Here is a 14,867-nt window from a genome sequence, read left to right on the forward strand (position 1 = left end):
ATGCAGAGGGGACAGAGTGGGGTCTCAGCAAAATCCCTGAGCAGTGGGCATCCCCTTGGGAGCTTTCCCCAGGCTGTCTGCAGCCTCCAGTGTGGGTGCTCGGATGAATCATTTTGTGCTATTAAAATCATCCTATGATGTCCTCTTGGTATATAATGAGCTCAGTGGAGTCCACGGAAATCTGACTTTGATGGCAGGCAATCATGCAGTGGTTAAAGCACAGGCTTTGCACTCAGGCCAACATTGTAAGTTCTGGCCATGCCACTTACTAGCTACGGTTGCTCAGGCAAGTCCCTTAAGCTCTCTGCACCTCAGCTTCCTCATCTGTAAAATGGGAATGGTGACAATCAGATGCCAAGGGTTTGCTCCTTGGTAGGAAAATGGCCAAGTGCTGTGTCAAGGGCCAGACACAACTTCTACCTGTTGGCTGGGTGAATGCTGTGACCAAAATGGAGAGCAGAAGCCTGCCCCTCCCTCCATGCACAATTCTCCAGGCCCTGGGATACCCACCCCTCATCGGTGTCTTTTCTTGCCACAGCCCTTCAGTGTTTCCCCAGCCTCTGCTGCCCTCAACCGAGAGCTCTTTCCATGAATGGGGTGACTCTGGGCACCAGTCATCACCGTCCCCATCCCTGTCTTTACCCTTTACCCTCTAAATAAGGAAGCCGGCGCTGCCAGGCCAAGAACTTGTGCCCAATTTGGGTCTTGGGTGGCCTCTCGCCTCCCTCTTCCCCCGGGCCCCCAGCCAACTCCCCCCCCCACCCCCACCCCCAGAGATGCGCCCTGCTCACTTCATTCCTGCCTCATAGTTGGAATGGCAGTGGCTCCCAGAATCCCTGGGGTGTGGGGAGGGTGATGGGGGTCTGGGGAGGCAGCCAGGCCCAGGAGCAGGTTAATGTTACAGCCCTGGATAAGTGAGCTGGGCTGGTTGACGTCAGGGTGATGATGGGTGGAGGGCCGGGCTGGGCTGCTGAACTATAAGGATAGGTCAAATCAAATATAATCAACTCGGGTCGGAGCAAGCGGGCGAGCTAGACAGCGTCCCCAAGCCATGGTCCCTACCGGCCGCGGCTCAGCCTGGGTCCTTCTGCTCCAGACCCGAGTGCCCAAAGCAGGCTTTGGTTTCATGTCAGCAGCCTTCAACTGCCTTCCAAAAATAAGCCCCTGCCGCCATGCCGAGGGGAGAAAAACAAGAAGGGCGGTATTTTTAGGGCCATTAATTCTGACCACGTGCCTGAGAGGCAAGGTGGATGGCCCTGGGACAGAGGCTCTTCATCACTATGTCCCGGGGAGCAGGACGTCTGCAGGGCACGCCGCAGGCTCTCGTCTTCCTCAGCGTCCTAGTGGGCATGGTGGCGCCCTCCCCGGCGGGCACCCGCGCCAACGGCACGCTGCTGGCCTCGAGGGGCTGGGGCGCCTTGCTGTCCAGGTCCCGCGCTGGGCTGGCTGGAGAGATCGCCGGCGTGAACTGGGAAAGTGGCTACTTGGTGGGGCTCAAGCGGCAGCGGAGACTCTACTGCAACGTGGGCATTGGCTTCCACCTCCAGGTGCCACCGGACGGTCAGATCAGCGGGACCCACGAGGAGAACCCCTACAGTGAGTGCTGGCTGCAGCCAGTTGGGAAGCCAGGGGGCTGGGGCTCAGGCAAGGCTAAAGGGTGGAGGGGCCTGGGGGCCTGCTGTGAACGGGGAGGAATTGTTCACTCAGATGTCTGGAAGCTTGGCCACGTCCTCCAGGCTCCCTTTGACCCTGCCTCGGTGCAGTCTCCATGTGCTGAGGTCCGAGCATCCTGGCATCCTCTGCCATCACCCCGCAGAGCCCCTGAGGCACTAATTCCTTCAGCTTTGCGGGCCCAGCTGTGGCCTTGTGAGACCACCGGCAACCCCCAACCCGGGGAGCCGTGAAGCGAGGGTGGGGAGAACCCAGTGAGGATGCTTGGACCAAATTAGACACGAGCTGCTTTTTATTTAGTTTCCCTCTTTGAAAGGCAAGGCATTTGCAAAATTTTCAGCTGAAGCACATCCTTCTTTTTATTTCACCTTGGCCCCTTCTGTCCTCCAGGTTGATGGGTTGCTGCCCAGATGGTCTCTCCCTAAGGGGAGGGGAGGGGGCGGCAGGGTCCAGGCAAGCCCTCAGCCTTGCTGTGGCTGCAGTGTTTGCAAGATTGGATGGGCTGAGACTTGTTGAAATACGAGGAGTAGACATTTTTAACAGAGCTAATCGGAATTCACTTTGTTTTAATCTGCTCTGAGGACCCTGTGTGATGAAGTCAATGAAACGCCAGATTCAGAGCTAACCTTAGGAAGATGCTTAAGCAGCCACTGTGATCTCTAACGCTGCTGTCAGAACTTTGCCTTGCAGAACTGGGTTTTTAGCAGTTTGGTAGGACTGGCCAAGTCTGGCAGCTGATCTCTTAAAGCGAGATTGGGGATGGAGATGGAGGGTCAGACTTTCTAGAAGCAGGGGGATGGGCCCAGATGCCCTTGGAGGGTGATCTTTAGGTTGCCATCCCACCTGGATTTGCATAAGCCTGGGTAACGCGGTCCCCATCTCTTTGTCAGGCCTGCTGGAGATTTCCACGGTGGAGCGAGGCGTGGTGAGTCTCTTTGGGGTGAAAAGCGCCCTCTTCATTGCCATGAACAGTAAAGGAAGATTATACACGACGGTGAGTTCCTTGGGCCTGAGGCCTGCAGCTCATGCAATTGAAGAAAATAATGCAAAATCTTGAGCAGACATGTGAACATTTATCTAGAACGGGGGGGCTGTGTTTGAGGGCCTGACACCTTGTTAGCTGCACAGTGAACGGCCTCTGCGCGGGAGGGTGCTTTTCCTGATCCCACCTGCCCTGTAGGAATTGTAGCCCAGAGGGCTCTCGGGTCCAAGGGAAACCCCTGAGTTCTGGCATAAAGCTGTCATCCGTCTTGTGGTCAGGTTCAATTCCTGAGCTGCAGAGGCCGGAGGAAGCAGACTGTCCCTCAGCCTGGAGATGCTGTCCCCCTGGCCCATCCCCCAAGGCCCCGGCCGGGAGCACAGCAGGAGGAGAGATGAAGCTTTGTGCCTCACCTCCACCCAGGCATGGACGTTTTACTTCAAGGTTTTAAGTCCTTTGATCTCTGACCCCCCGGGAGCTGCAGAAGCATCCTTCCTGTTACACCCCCTTGGCTGGTACCAGCCCCCGCCCCCACCCACACCTGCTGCCTTCTCCCCATCACACATACCGCTGGGAGGGCCAGCGCTGAGACTTTGGTTAACCTCGCCAACTTCCACATTTACCAAAATCTCTGCTGTGTCTGACCGTCTCATTCCCAGGTCCCTCAGCCCAGGATTTGGTGTAAAATATGGGCTGGGAGAACATCCCCACGAAGGGGAAGACACTGGGAGTTCTTCTGACAGAAATAAGAAGGCTAAAAAAGGAAGACCTCTGAGCCATCATCAAGGAATAGCAGAGTTATTTGCGGGGTGGCTGTGGAGGGCCGTTCTACCTCTGCGGGGAGACAGGCAGCATCAGGAAGTGAACAGGAAGGTCTGGGGTCAGAGCCGGGTCCTAGGGAGGCTCTCCCAACAGACAAGGGCTGTGAAACACCCGAGTGGGGTGCCCAGGTGGCCTTAGCCTGTGACCTTCAGCGCCAACATCTCTCCATCTGGGTTGGTTGACATGGAGACAAGGTGTGCATTAAAATCAGCGGGCCTCTGAAGAGGAGTAGCTGGAGGGCAGGCAGACAGAAGCTGGAACCTAGGTCCCAGTCTGAGTACCAGATGAGCTTCTGCTGCAGGCCTACAGGCTTTACCTGCCAAGCCCTGAGGCACCTGAGACTTTGGAGACCCAGGGTCCCTTCTGCAAAGTGAGGACGAAGATCAAAGGCACCTCCCGGGGTGCTGGGGGCTAATGCTCAGAAAGCCTCCACAGGGCGTTTGACAGACAAACAGCCGGCACCCAGTACTAGGGAGCTATTTATATTGTCTAAACAGGCTTAGGAGCCCCGCCACAGGCTCTGCACCCCTTTTTCCTAGAGATGAGTCTCATGGGACGACCACTTGCGTCCACATCACCTCAGTAACTTGTTAAACTAAACATCCAGGGACCTGCCTCAGAGATGCTTATTTCAGGAGGACTGGCAAGAGGGCCTGCATATCAGTTTGTCTTTATTTTTTAAGCTGCCCAAGCATTTCTGAGGGGCAAGCAGACGTAGGGACCACCATGCTGGTGGCCCAAAGGTTCCACTAGCCCTGAGGGCTGCCGGGAAGGGAAAGGGCATGAGATGGGGATTCTCATTTTCACCTCTTTCTGCAAAGGTGATGGAGAGGACAGGAGGCAGCTGAGACCACGGAGGCTTCAGTGGGGCCAATGCTTGCTCTGGGCAGGGGGCTGTCCCATCCCCAAAAGCCCCTTCTCAGCAGTCTGCTTAAGGGCTAGATCCCACTGGTTGCAGAGCTAGGAATCGGGGCTCTTGGCTATGAGACTCTGTACAAGGTGAATCTTTAGGAAGGAAGCACAAATTATACCAGCCCTTATCTCTGCCGCCTTTATTGACAAGCTGTTTGGTATTTCTTTCTCCCTGTCCTCAAAGAATTTCACCTGAGAGGCAAGGAAATAGAAGGCAAATGTATCTACTTCCCAGTTAAAAACCGAGGTCCCCCCCCCCCGCCCCCACTGCCCCCTGCCCAGGGAAGAAGCCAGGGAGGCTGGGAATAAGGGATTTCACAGAGAGGGCGCTGCAGGTAGGGAGAATATTCGAGGGGCACCAGGAAGCGGGCTGACCCCTGATGTCAGAGACAGCTGGGCCCCTCCCTCTTGAGCAGATGGCTTTAGAGGGAGTCCACAGGGTTCCATAAAGGAGCAGAGTTAGAAAAAGGGAGACTTCCCTGGGGAAAGCCCAGCCCACTCTCCACCTTCCCCCCAACCCATCCCCATCCCCCACCCCAGCAGCATCCGGCCCAAAGGCATCTTCTTGTGGGGGAAGATGGTCCTCCCTGGAGCCCAGGGCCATGCAGGCCCATGGTGCCCCAAGCCTGGGAACCAGATGCTCCTGAACCACCCGCCCTTCTTCTCCCCCCACCCAGCCTGTAATGCTTTATCACAGTCTAAAAAAACAATTGAGAACTGATCCCTGGAGCCAGGAAGACTCCTGCTGGGTAATGATTTCATTCACACTATTTCCCTTTAAGCCCCCAGAGCTGCCTCTCCTCCCTTAGCTGCCACCAAGTGTGGTTCTCCTTGGGGGGGAGGGGAACAGGGCTGGGGGTTGGGGAGGCAGGGGGACGGAGACAGGGGGCAAGGTGGGAGAATAAGAACCAGCCTAGGAAATCCACCTAGGAAGGGTAGCCTCCCACAAGACCCATCTCTAGGAAAGAGGCAGGGAGAGCCTGCCGTGGGGCGCCTTGCTTTGTTTAGGCAGCATAAGTAGCTCCCCGCCCTGTATTGAGCACCCACTCTTTGTCAGACGCCTTGTTGAGCCCCATCTGATCTTTATCCTCACTTTGCAGAAGGGACCCGGGGTCTCCAAGGTCTCAGGTGAGTCAGGGCTTGGCAGGTAAGGCCCTATGCATAGGCAGGCCTGCAGCAGAAGCTCATCTGGTGTGCAGACTGGGACCCGGGTTCCAACCTCAGCCCAGCCACCCTCCAGCTACCGTATTGTCTCACTTCAGGTGAAGTCTCTGATCTCCTCCAGGCCGGACCTGTGCCCTCTCCAATGTGGACTGTGGCCGGGGTCAGCGAGTTCCAAGCTTTTTCGTCTTTTTAACATTTAAAAGAAGACGTTTGAAGATCTCCATCTGATAGTGGCTCCGTTAGAATCCTTTGACGAGAAAAATACATAGTGACAAAAAGCAACTAGGAATTCAATGATGCAGTGATTTTGGTTTTCTAATTATAATAGCGTCTCCATCCTGCTAATCCGTAGCACTATGGCAGCGTGCAAAGCACAGCATTTGTTTTATTCGTAGTAGCCTAGGATTCTTACCTGGGGTGTGAGGTTCAGGGAGGTGAGGACCCAGTCTTTCCCTTGCTGGGTTAGCTCCCCCTCTGTCCCAGCAGAGATGGGGCCTTTGAGGGTATGGGCCAAGGGACCCTTGGTGTTACACTATGAGGCAGGGCTAGGGGATGGGACCCCAGTGCAGGAAGAGGCTCTGGCTGCAGCGAGGGCCTGGACGGCCTCACAAACGGCTTTGTGTGCCACGTGCCAGCTACTAAGGGCATGATGGGCCTGGTGGAGACATCTTCAAACATTTCTCACCTGCCAATGCCATAGTGGCTTAGGAACAGGGGTTAGGACGTACGAACTCTTCAGAGCCAGGAGGACAAAAAACACAGCAGCCACACAGCAGGCAGGGGCTGCAGGAGGAAAGGAGCTTTCTGATTTTTTCTCACCACTCCCCCCGCCCCAGTCCTCTCCCCAACTCCCATGCACACACCACCCCAGAGCAGCCCTAGGAGAAAGAACTTTAAAGACAAGAAGTCACCTCCACTGATCCAGGGGACCAGCTGAATAAAGAGGCTGGGATGAATGGCTGGTCCCCCCTAGACCCTAAGGGGTGTTTCCGCCAGAGGTAACTCACACAGAGAGTGTGGACCCCCCACCCCCACCCCCTGCAAACTGCCCTTCTCCACAGTGAGAGCTAAACACTTTCGAGCTTGGGTCCTCATAAGTCTGATTAGACCTACACGGAATTTAAGACATTGTCACGCTGGGGCTTGGGGCCCGGCAGGCCCAGGAAATGTGATCTGGTGGAATGATTTTCATTTGTTCAAGTAATCATATACGGTAGCTGCTTTTATTAACACGGCGTTCACTTGGCGGGAGTGCTTTTCTCACCAGAGCCGAGGAGCCAACATTCCTGAGCCATGAGGCTCCGAGCTGGAGGCCACAAACAGTGGAGATGCAACGAGGGGCGGGGTCCTGATACCAGCTTGAGCATCCTTGTGGGCAGCAGGGAAATCCTATCAGCCCGCAGCAGCAGGCTGAGTTCAGGGACGGGGCCTTGGCCTCCTGCCACCAGCCTCATGGCCACCTGAACACCAAGGATGGGGTGGAGAGGGACAGGCAAGAGAGGGACAGAGAGGCTTCTGAAGCAAACGTCATCCATCTCTCTTTTCTCACTGTAGTACAGAATTCTGGGAAAGGCTAGGAACAGGAGGTAGGCTCGAGGAAAGAAACCAAAGTCGGAAACTTCATTGTTTTGAAGCATTGATTGATTGAAGTATAGCTGATTTATAATATTGTGTTAGTTTCAGGTGCACGGCACACTGATTCAGTCATACGTTTATCTATGCTTTTTCAGATTCTTTTCTTTTATAGGTTATTGCAAAATATCAAGTATAATCTTTTGTGTCGTATTGTAGTTCCTTATTCTATTTTACGTAGTAGTGTGGGAATCTTTTTTTTTTTTTTTGTCTTTTTAAGGACTGCACCTGAGGCATATGGAGGTTCCAGGCTAGGGGTCGAATCAGAGCTATAGCTGCTGACCTACGCCACAGCCACAGCAACATCAGACCCGAGCTCATGGCAAGGCCAGATCCTTAACCCACTGAGCGAGACCAGGGATCGAACCTTCGTCCTCATGGATGCTAGTCAGATTCGCTTCCACTGAGCCACGATGGGAACTCCTAGAAATTTTTTCAAAGGCGGGAGGGGGTTTGAATCATCAAAATCTGATGAGCAGAGAACAAAGCACAGTGTACATACAACTACTGTCGTGCACATTTAAACAAATGTTTTAGGCTGGATTCATTTTTTTTTAATTATTATTTTCCCTTAGCTAGGGCATGCAGCGGGCTTGATGTAGCACCTCAGTTCCCAGACCAGGGATTGAACCCAGGCTGCAGCGGTGAAAGTGCTGGGTCCAGATCAGAAGTGCATTCTCCTGGAAATTGGCAGACTGGGTGCTCTCCAGGGACATGAGTTAGAGCAGAGGAGGCGGAGGGGGCTGGGACAGGATGGGGGGCAGGGGGAGGACCCTTTTCTGATACCAGTGTTCTCTCACTCCATTTCCTAGCCCATCTTCTGTCCTGAATTCCCTTCCTATTTGTAATAATCTACTAACACGAGTAGGTGATCCATGGACATGGTTTAAGGGGGGAAAGGTGCAGAAGAATATGCCATGGAAATTGTCGCATTCTCACGGTTGGCTTGAAGCCACCAGGCCTTCCCCAGAGCAGCTACTATTGCCAGCCCCTTGCGTGTATCTTCTTCTTCTTCTTTTTTTTTTTTTTTTTTGGTCTTTTTAGGGTGGCACTCGTGGCATATGGAAGTTCCCAGGCTAGGGGTTGAATCAGAGCTTCAGCTGCAGGCCTGCGCCACAGCAACAGCAATGCTGGATCTTTAACCCACTGGGCGAGGCCAGGGATTGAACCTGCATCCTCATGGGTACTAGTCAGATTTGTAAGCAGCTGAGCCACAAGGGGAACTCCCGAATCTTGCGACTTCACTTGACAATACGCCTTGGAGAACCTTCCAAGTCAGGGCCCAAGGAGGTTCTTATGTTTCCATGGCTTAGGGTGTCCCGTCGTGTGGACCCCCTATTACAGAGCTAAGCACTGCCCTCCTGAGAGACACTCACTTGGTCACTCTGCAGATATTTTTGAGCACCCATAACAAAGGAGACGACGGCTTGTGGGGACAGAACCCCCGGTGCAGCGATCAGAGACCAGTCAAGATGGCCAGGGGAAGCTTTCACAGTCATCTCAAGCAAGTTGAAGTAAACCATAACCCAGGGCATGAGGGGGAAACGGGTGCATTCATTCAGCAGCGATGAAGGGACAGGCCCCCTGGGTCTCACTGCATCCAAAGCCACCCGCGTGGGGACACCGTGTGTGTCAGTCCCGTCCCTGTTAGAGCAGCATTCACTTGGCGTCACCTGCCCAGCAGGACACCGTCCTTGTCTCGAGCCGGGAGCCCACTGGGATGGTACAGTGTTTTCAGTGCTGCCGGCCTGGTCCACAAGAAGGGCCCTGGGAGTCGGAGCCGAGCAGCCAGCCCCTCGCCCTCCATTCATAAGAGGAGGAGGCTCCCGTTCACCCCACGGCTGCAAGGCCATGTGCTCATAGTAGCTTCTTTTGAGAAGGTCAGCTGACACCCCTGGCAGAGTCGCTCAGCCATTGGAGGGTTTTTATAGCCCATGGCCTCAGTCAGCAGGAAGGAGGTGGGTGTTAGGCTCAGCTGTGTCTCCTTCTCTCTCTCTCTCTCTCTCTCTCTTTTTTTTTCTGTCTTTTTGCCATTTCTAGGGCCACTCCCGCAGCCTAAGGAGGTTCCCAGGCTAGGGGTCTAATCGGAGCTGTAGCTGCCGGCCTACACCACAGCTACAGCAACTCGGGATCCGAACCACATCTTCGACCCTACACCACAGCTCCCGGCAATGCCGGATCCTTAACCCACTGAGCAAGGCCAGGGATCGAACCCAAAACCTCATGATTCCTAGTCGGATTCGTTAACCACTGAGCCACGACGGGAATTCCTGTGTCTCCCTCTTTTATTCTCCATTTCTTTAAAGACTAGATACCAGGCCTCTGGGTTCCCATAGACCACGCCCACTCCGGAGCCCAGAAATCCCCCCAGCCACCCTCGGGGCAGTGACCTGGGTGGACTTTGCATAGGACAGCGTCTCTTTTAAGATGAAAGGAGGACTTGGGTGATTTATGGGGAGGAACTTGTTGATGTGGGACAGGAAGCCTGGCCTTCGTTGTCGGAACTGGTGGTTCTGTTCCGAGCACGCCCTGGAGGGGGCGGCTCAGCACAGGCCCGGGTCTCCATGGCGCCGCGTAGCTGGGATGAAACCAGGCTCTTTTCTCCATAAACGTCGCTGCTTCTCCTCATCTCTGCTCCTGCCCTTCCCTGTAAAACTGTGGGTGCCTGGGGGGACCAGGCACCATCTGGGCTTGAAGTCAGAACTGAGAATGGGCCTCTTTAGGGACCCACTCTTGGGCGTAAACTGGGATAAACCGGGATAGCCTGGGAGAGGCAGAGCAAGGGAGCCCAAGTGGAGAGAGGGTTACCATGGTAAACAGACCTGCTGGGAAGAACTTCGGAAGCTGTGGGTCTCGTCCTCCACTAACTGTCCCCCCCACCCGCTGCTCCTCCACCACGAGGTTTGCAGAGAGGCTGCCCCAGATCACACCCTGGGCTCTCAGTCCTGCTCCACTAGACTCCCCCCGACCAGGGACTTGAGGAACAGCTTCTTTATCCTCCCTGATCCTGTCTCTGGATGGAATAAATTTTCACCCTGGTGCTTAGTGGCAAGTGCTCAGGACCCACAGTCAGGAGACCCCCCCCCCTTCCTACCCTGTGACACAGATGGTCCCCTGCATCCCTGGGCCGGGGTTTCCTCATCACGAAGGAGGGGAGGTAAGGGGGCCATGAGCATCCCGAAGCCTCTCTGTTCTCAGCCTCCACACTTCTGCTCAGCCAGGATGGTCTAGAGCTCCCATCAGTCGTCCTGCACAGGAAGGGGAGGGGCGTGTGGCTGGGGGGCCTGCTGTGCCTCATTTATCCCTGAGACTCTGCCCTTTGTCCATTTCTTTTGCAGCCCAGTTTCCAAGAGGAATGCAAGTTCAGAGAGACCCTCCTGCCCAACAACTACAACGCCTACGAGTCAGACCTGTACCGAGGGACCTACATCGCTTTGAGCAAATATGGACGGGTGAAGCGGGGCAGCAAAGTGTCCCCCATCATGACCGTCACCCACTTCCTCCCCAGGATATAAGGACCCTGGAGGAAGGCTCCCAGGTGGCAACAGCGTCTTTTCTGTTGGAATTTTGCACAAGTTGAACAGTTTCCCCTCCCCCCATGACTCCTGAGTCGGGCTCCTCTTTTGCGTGGGGAGGGCCGAGCCAGTTTCTTCGGCCACCAGACCCCATGGCATGTGAGCCAATCAAGTGGGGGGTGGCAGCCGGCATCCTAGAACAGTGGGTCCACGCTCTGGCCTCACCTGAGGAAAGAAGGTACAGGTGACACTCGTGCAAGGGGACCTTGGGCCCAGGACAGGCAGGGGGAGGAAGCGTGTGTGCGTCGATGTATAGCCATAGTCTCAGGGTGAATCCTCAGCGCCAAGGCATTTGGAACATCAGGTTTCTTCCTCCCGGCGTCATTGCTGCAGGAATCTGCCTGCAAGAATGTCACCTGTCAAACCAGCAGGATTGACACGTACCCCCATTCTGCCTCTTTCCAATCCCCTTTCCATTCGGTGGCCACTGACTGTGTGGGTTGCATGGGGGAGGGGGGGTGGCGGGGAGCAGCTGTCCTCTAAGTGCAAAGCGGGCAGGTGACAGGGAGTAAGGTTTAGCTGCAAGGCAGAAAGTGAGGGGCACTCCAGGCATCCTGCCTGTGAGGGCTCTGGGGACCCTGGAATGCATGGTCAGGGAAGCTGGGGGAGGAGGGACCGCCTCCTGGAGGCGAGGAGTCGAGCAGCTCCCAGGGCAGTGGAGGGAGGCACCGGGGGTTCCATGGAGAGCTGCTCTGCCCAGACGATTCAGGACTGCGCATGGCTCCAGGAACAAGCTGGGGCCGGGCTGCCTGCCCATGACTTTTCCTCACGTTGAACCGGGTCTTATTTTAACCTCAGATGACAAGGATCCTAATAATGGCAACCTCTTTGGCGAAGGGTGAGGGGGTACAAAATAGGGCACGAAGGAAGTAGAGAGGCTTTGGACGGCAGATGCTAATTCCTCTCCAGCCACGTCCAGGAAACTCACCCAAGTTCTCATCTGATACCCTCACTTCCTTCTCGGCGTCCTCTTCTTGCACACACGCTGGGGGATGGATGCAGCAGAATGAGCATGGTGATCTCCAGAGTTTGCCCCCTCTGACCCCCTACAGTAGGAGAAGAGTGATAATCCCGTGAAATCCAGCAGCCAAGCCCAAGCGGCTCCTAGCCGTACGATGACTTCCTGCCTCCTGTCCTCGGAGAGTACTTAAAGCAGAGGTTCCCCAAGTGACTATAAATGTTGCTGCCTGGAGCCTTCAGATTCCTGAACCATTGGAACGTTCCTAAATCTGAAACCAGAGAGAGCTGTATCAGAGGGCACATATTTTCAGCGTACGTGAACCGACGAGTTACCGGATGAGTGGACGCCCTCTGCAACTCCCAGGGGCCCCCGCCTGCAAGACAGGCCCTCATCTGCTGCACATACCTTCATCTCTGACATACCTCTCAAGCTGCAGATGCGTCCATCTATATATAGATTTGAGATGAGCTGAAGACAGAGGTTGGCCATCCCCGGGAGAGCCACCCAGCTGGCCACCTCCTCTGCCCGGCCAAAATCAGGTGAGGCACGTGCTGGGGGACGAGGGAAAGGCCCCATCAAGGCGAGCAAAAGTGGAAGAGACGGTCAGAGGTCAGGATGAGAGCGGACGTGGTCAAGCCTTGGCTAGAAACTGGATGGAGCCGGAGCCTTGGTCAAGTGGGAGGGGAGAAAATCGGCCCATCTTGACTGTTCAGAATGTTTCAGGTGTGGGTCTGTTGGAAGCAGGGAACAAAGCTCATAGCTTTTGAGGAGGTCCTGTCCTGAGTAAGTGATCTCTTTTAAAACAGGGTACATCAGCAGCAGATGCACCCAGAACATGAGCTACATGTCAGTTCCTGACAGGACATAGTGGGAGGGTAGGAGGGCTGGGTGGATGGACAGACAGGGACCCGGAGAGAAGAAGGAAGTTGCAGGTCCCAGAGCATCCATCCATTCCCTTCTTCCCAGGTCTTGGGCCACCTTGGTATGAGGCAGCTCTAAGAGAGTCACGAGGCCATGGACGGTTAGGTGTTTCCTGTAACTCCCTCAAGGCTCATCAGAATGCCCAGATCCTGATCAGAAGTTCCCCCAAATGTCCACTGCCATCTTTTCTTGCTGAGAGTGAGAACGAGAAGCTCTGAAATGCCCAGGACCAGGCAGGCTTGGCACCCAGTCGCTCAAGCACATTGGTTACCCATGGCTGGCAGCGCTCTAGCACCTGGGCGTCTGTTCTTCTAGGCACGAGGGCCCATCTGAACCGATAGTTATCTGTTTGGAAGCTGGATCCTGGGATGTCTCACTGGTGCTTTAAAATCCTCCGCATTCAAAGGAATTCTCCCAAGGGCTTTCACTTTGACCTGTGAGTGACAGGCTTAGGAAAAGTCAATCCCCATCTGCAGAAGTGGGTCACCTTACCAGGCAGGAACAGAGCGGGATCAGCAAGGCACCCCCCAAACCCCTCTCTCCCAAGGCTGCATCTCTGTGCAACTGCGAGGAGTCCTCTCCGGTCTGACCACCATCTGAGTCCTGAGCTCAGCTCTCAGCCTCGTGGGACCCACAGGGCTGCAGAAGAGCTTGCAGAAGCAGGGGAACAAGAGTGAACCCCACCTTCTCGCTGAGATTGGGCTGAGAATGACTTGAGTCCTCCCTCCCTCACCCACAATCTGAGCTTTGATCTTGGTTTATAGAGTTTTGTAGCTAATTGGCCTCTCTTCCAACCCAAACCTTTTCGAGCAAAGGTGGGGCTCTAGAAGCCCAGAGGCTGCCTTATTCCCTCTTCTAGAGCAAACGATGAAGAAGAGGGCAGCACATGTGCACCCCTGGAAGGTGGCTTCTCAGCTGGGATGAGGTTGGCCCAGAACAGAGAGGTCCCCAGGCCCACGGAGAGTCTATACCCTCTGGGGCCACAGAGAGACCTCAGAGGAAGCCAGGGAACTCCCTGCTTGCTCCTGCCATTGACAGTGTTCATCATTCACCGCCTTCTAACCCCCATCCCACCCCACAGCCCAGACGGGATTGAACTTTCCTGGAAGCAGCACATGATTTTGTAATTAATACCCTGTCCTTATCCTCATAACCTCCCCTCTGCCACCATGTCCACCCTCCACCTCCAACACCGTACTCCAAGCCCCAGGTCAGGGCTGTTCTTTGGCTTAAGAAAGAGGGTTCTCTCTCTCTCTTTCCTTTTTTTTTTTTTTTTGGTCTTTTTAGGGCTGCACCCATGGCATTTCGGAATTCCTGGGCTAGGGGTCAAATCAGAGCTGTAGCTGCCGGCCTACGCCATAGACACAGCAATGCCAGATCCGAGCCACATCCGAAACCTACACCACAGCTCATGGCAATGCCGGATCCTTAACCCATGGATCGAGGACAAGGATTGAACCCTCATCGTTATGGATACTAGACGGGTGCGTTACCTCTGAGCCACAACAGGAACTCCAAGCTGGGATTTTCTCCTGGCCTCTGATCCAGGCTACAAACCTCTCTCCTTTAGACACAGCTCCTTCTCCCCAGGCCATTCGCCCCAGCCTAAAATTCCCTCCCAGCCCAGTCCTATCTGGGGCCGCTGGGACCCTCCTTCCCTGGCTGGCTCCGGCCCTTTCTTGTTCTGGACCTCAGCTTTTCACATTCTTTTCCTATGCGAGTCCCCAGCGAGAGGGGAGACACAAAAGGCCATGAGCTGTCGGTCCCCTTCCTCCCGGGGTTGGGCCACTTTGGGCCACAGTCACTGGTGCAAATCACCTGCAGTCGCTGGCCCCCAAGACACCGGGCGTCCTCTCTGCCCTCCTGCCCCTTTTGCCTCTTCTCGTGTGGACACAGCCAGAAAACTCCTGTATCTTTCTAGCCCAGTGCTTTCCCCCAGAGGTCCATCTGGGTCCGTCACCACCCAGGAGGTGTTCTCTGTCACTTGCCACTCCTGTGCCTGCAACGTGGGTGTCTAGTATTTGCACCCCTCACCCCCAGCAAGAACCCGGCCATGGATTCTGCTGCCTCCTAGGAAATCGCCAAAGGCAGGGATATTGGGGTCAAGGCCGGACGAGTGGATAGAAACCCTGTAGCCCATGCCTGCCCCTGAGCCAGAGCTTCCTCTTCCCAGAACAGATCCTGCAATCTGGTCCAGACTGCAGCGAGCCGACCCGGAACCGTGTTTGTA

At 55.1% G+C, this 14,867-nt stretch overlaps 1 protein-coding gene across 1 annotated transcript; it reads left to right on the forward strand.

Moving 5' to 3' along the window:
• Positions 1–1,005: 1,005 nt before the first annotated feature.
• FGF6 (fibroblast growth factor 6) lies at positions 1,006–13,896 on the forward strand. Its single transcript, XM_047787793.1, has 3 exons — positions 1,006–1,596; positions 2,562–2,665; positions 10,519–13,896. The coding sequence occupies exons 1-3, from the start codon at positions 1,251–1,253 to the stop codon at positions 10,693–10,695; spliced, it is 627 nt and encodes a 208-aa protein (XP_047643749.1). The 5' UTR covers positions 1,006–1,250; the 3' UTR covers positions 10,696–13,896.
• Positions 13,897–14,867: the final 971 nt, after the last annotated feature.

The sequence above is a fragment of the Phacochoerus africanus genome, chromosome 7 (genome assembly GCF_016906955.1).
Source record: "Phacochoerus africanus isolate WHEZ1 chromosome 7, ROS_Pafr_v1, whole genome shotgun sequence".
NCBI lineage: Eukaryota > Metazoa > Chordata > Mammalia > Artiodactyla > Suidae > Phacochoerus > Phacochoerus africanus.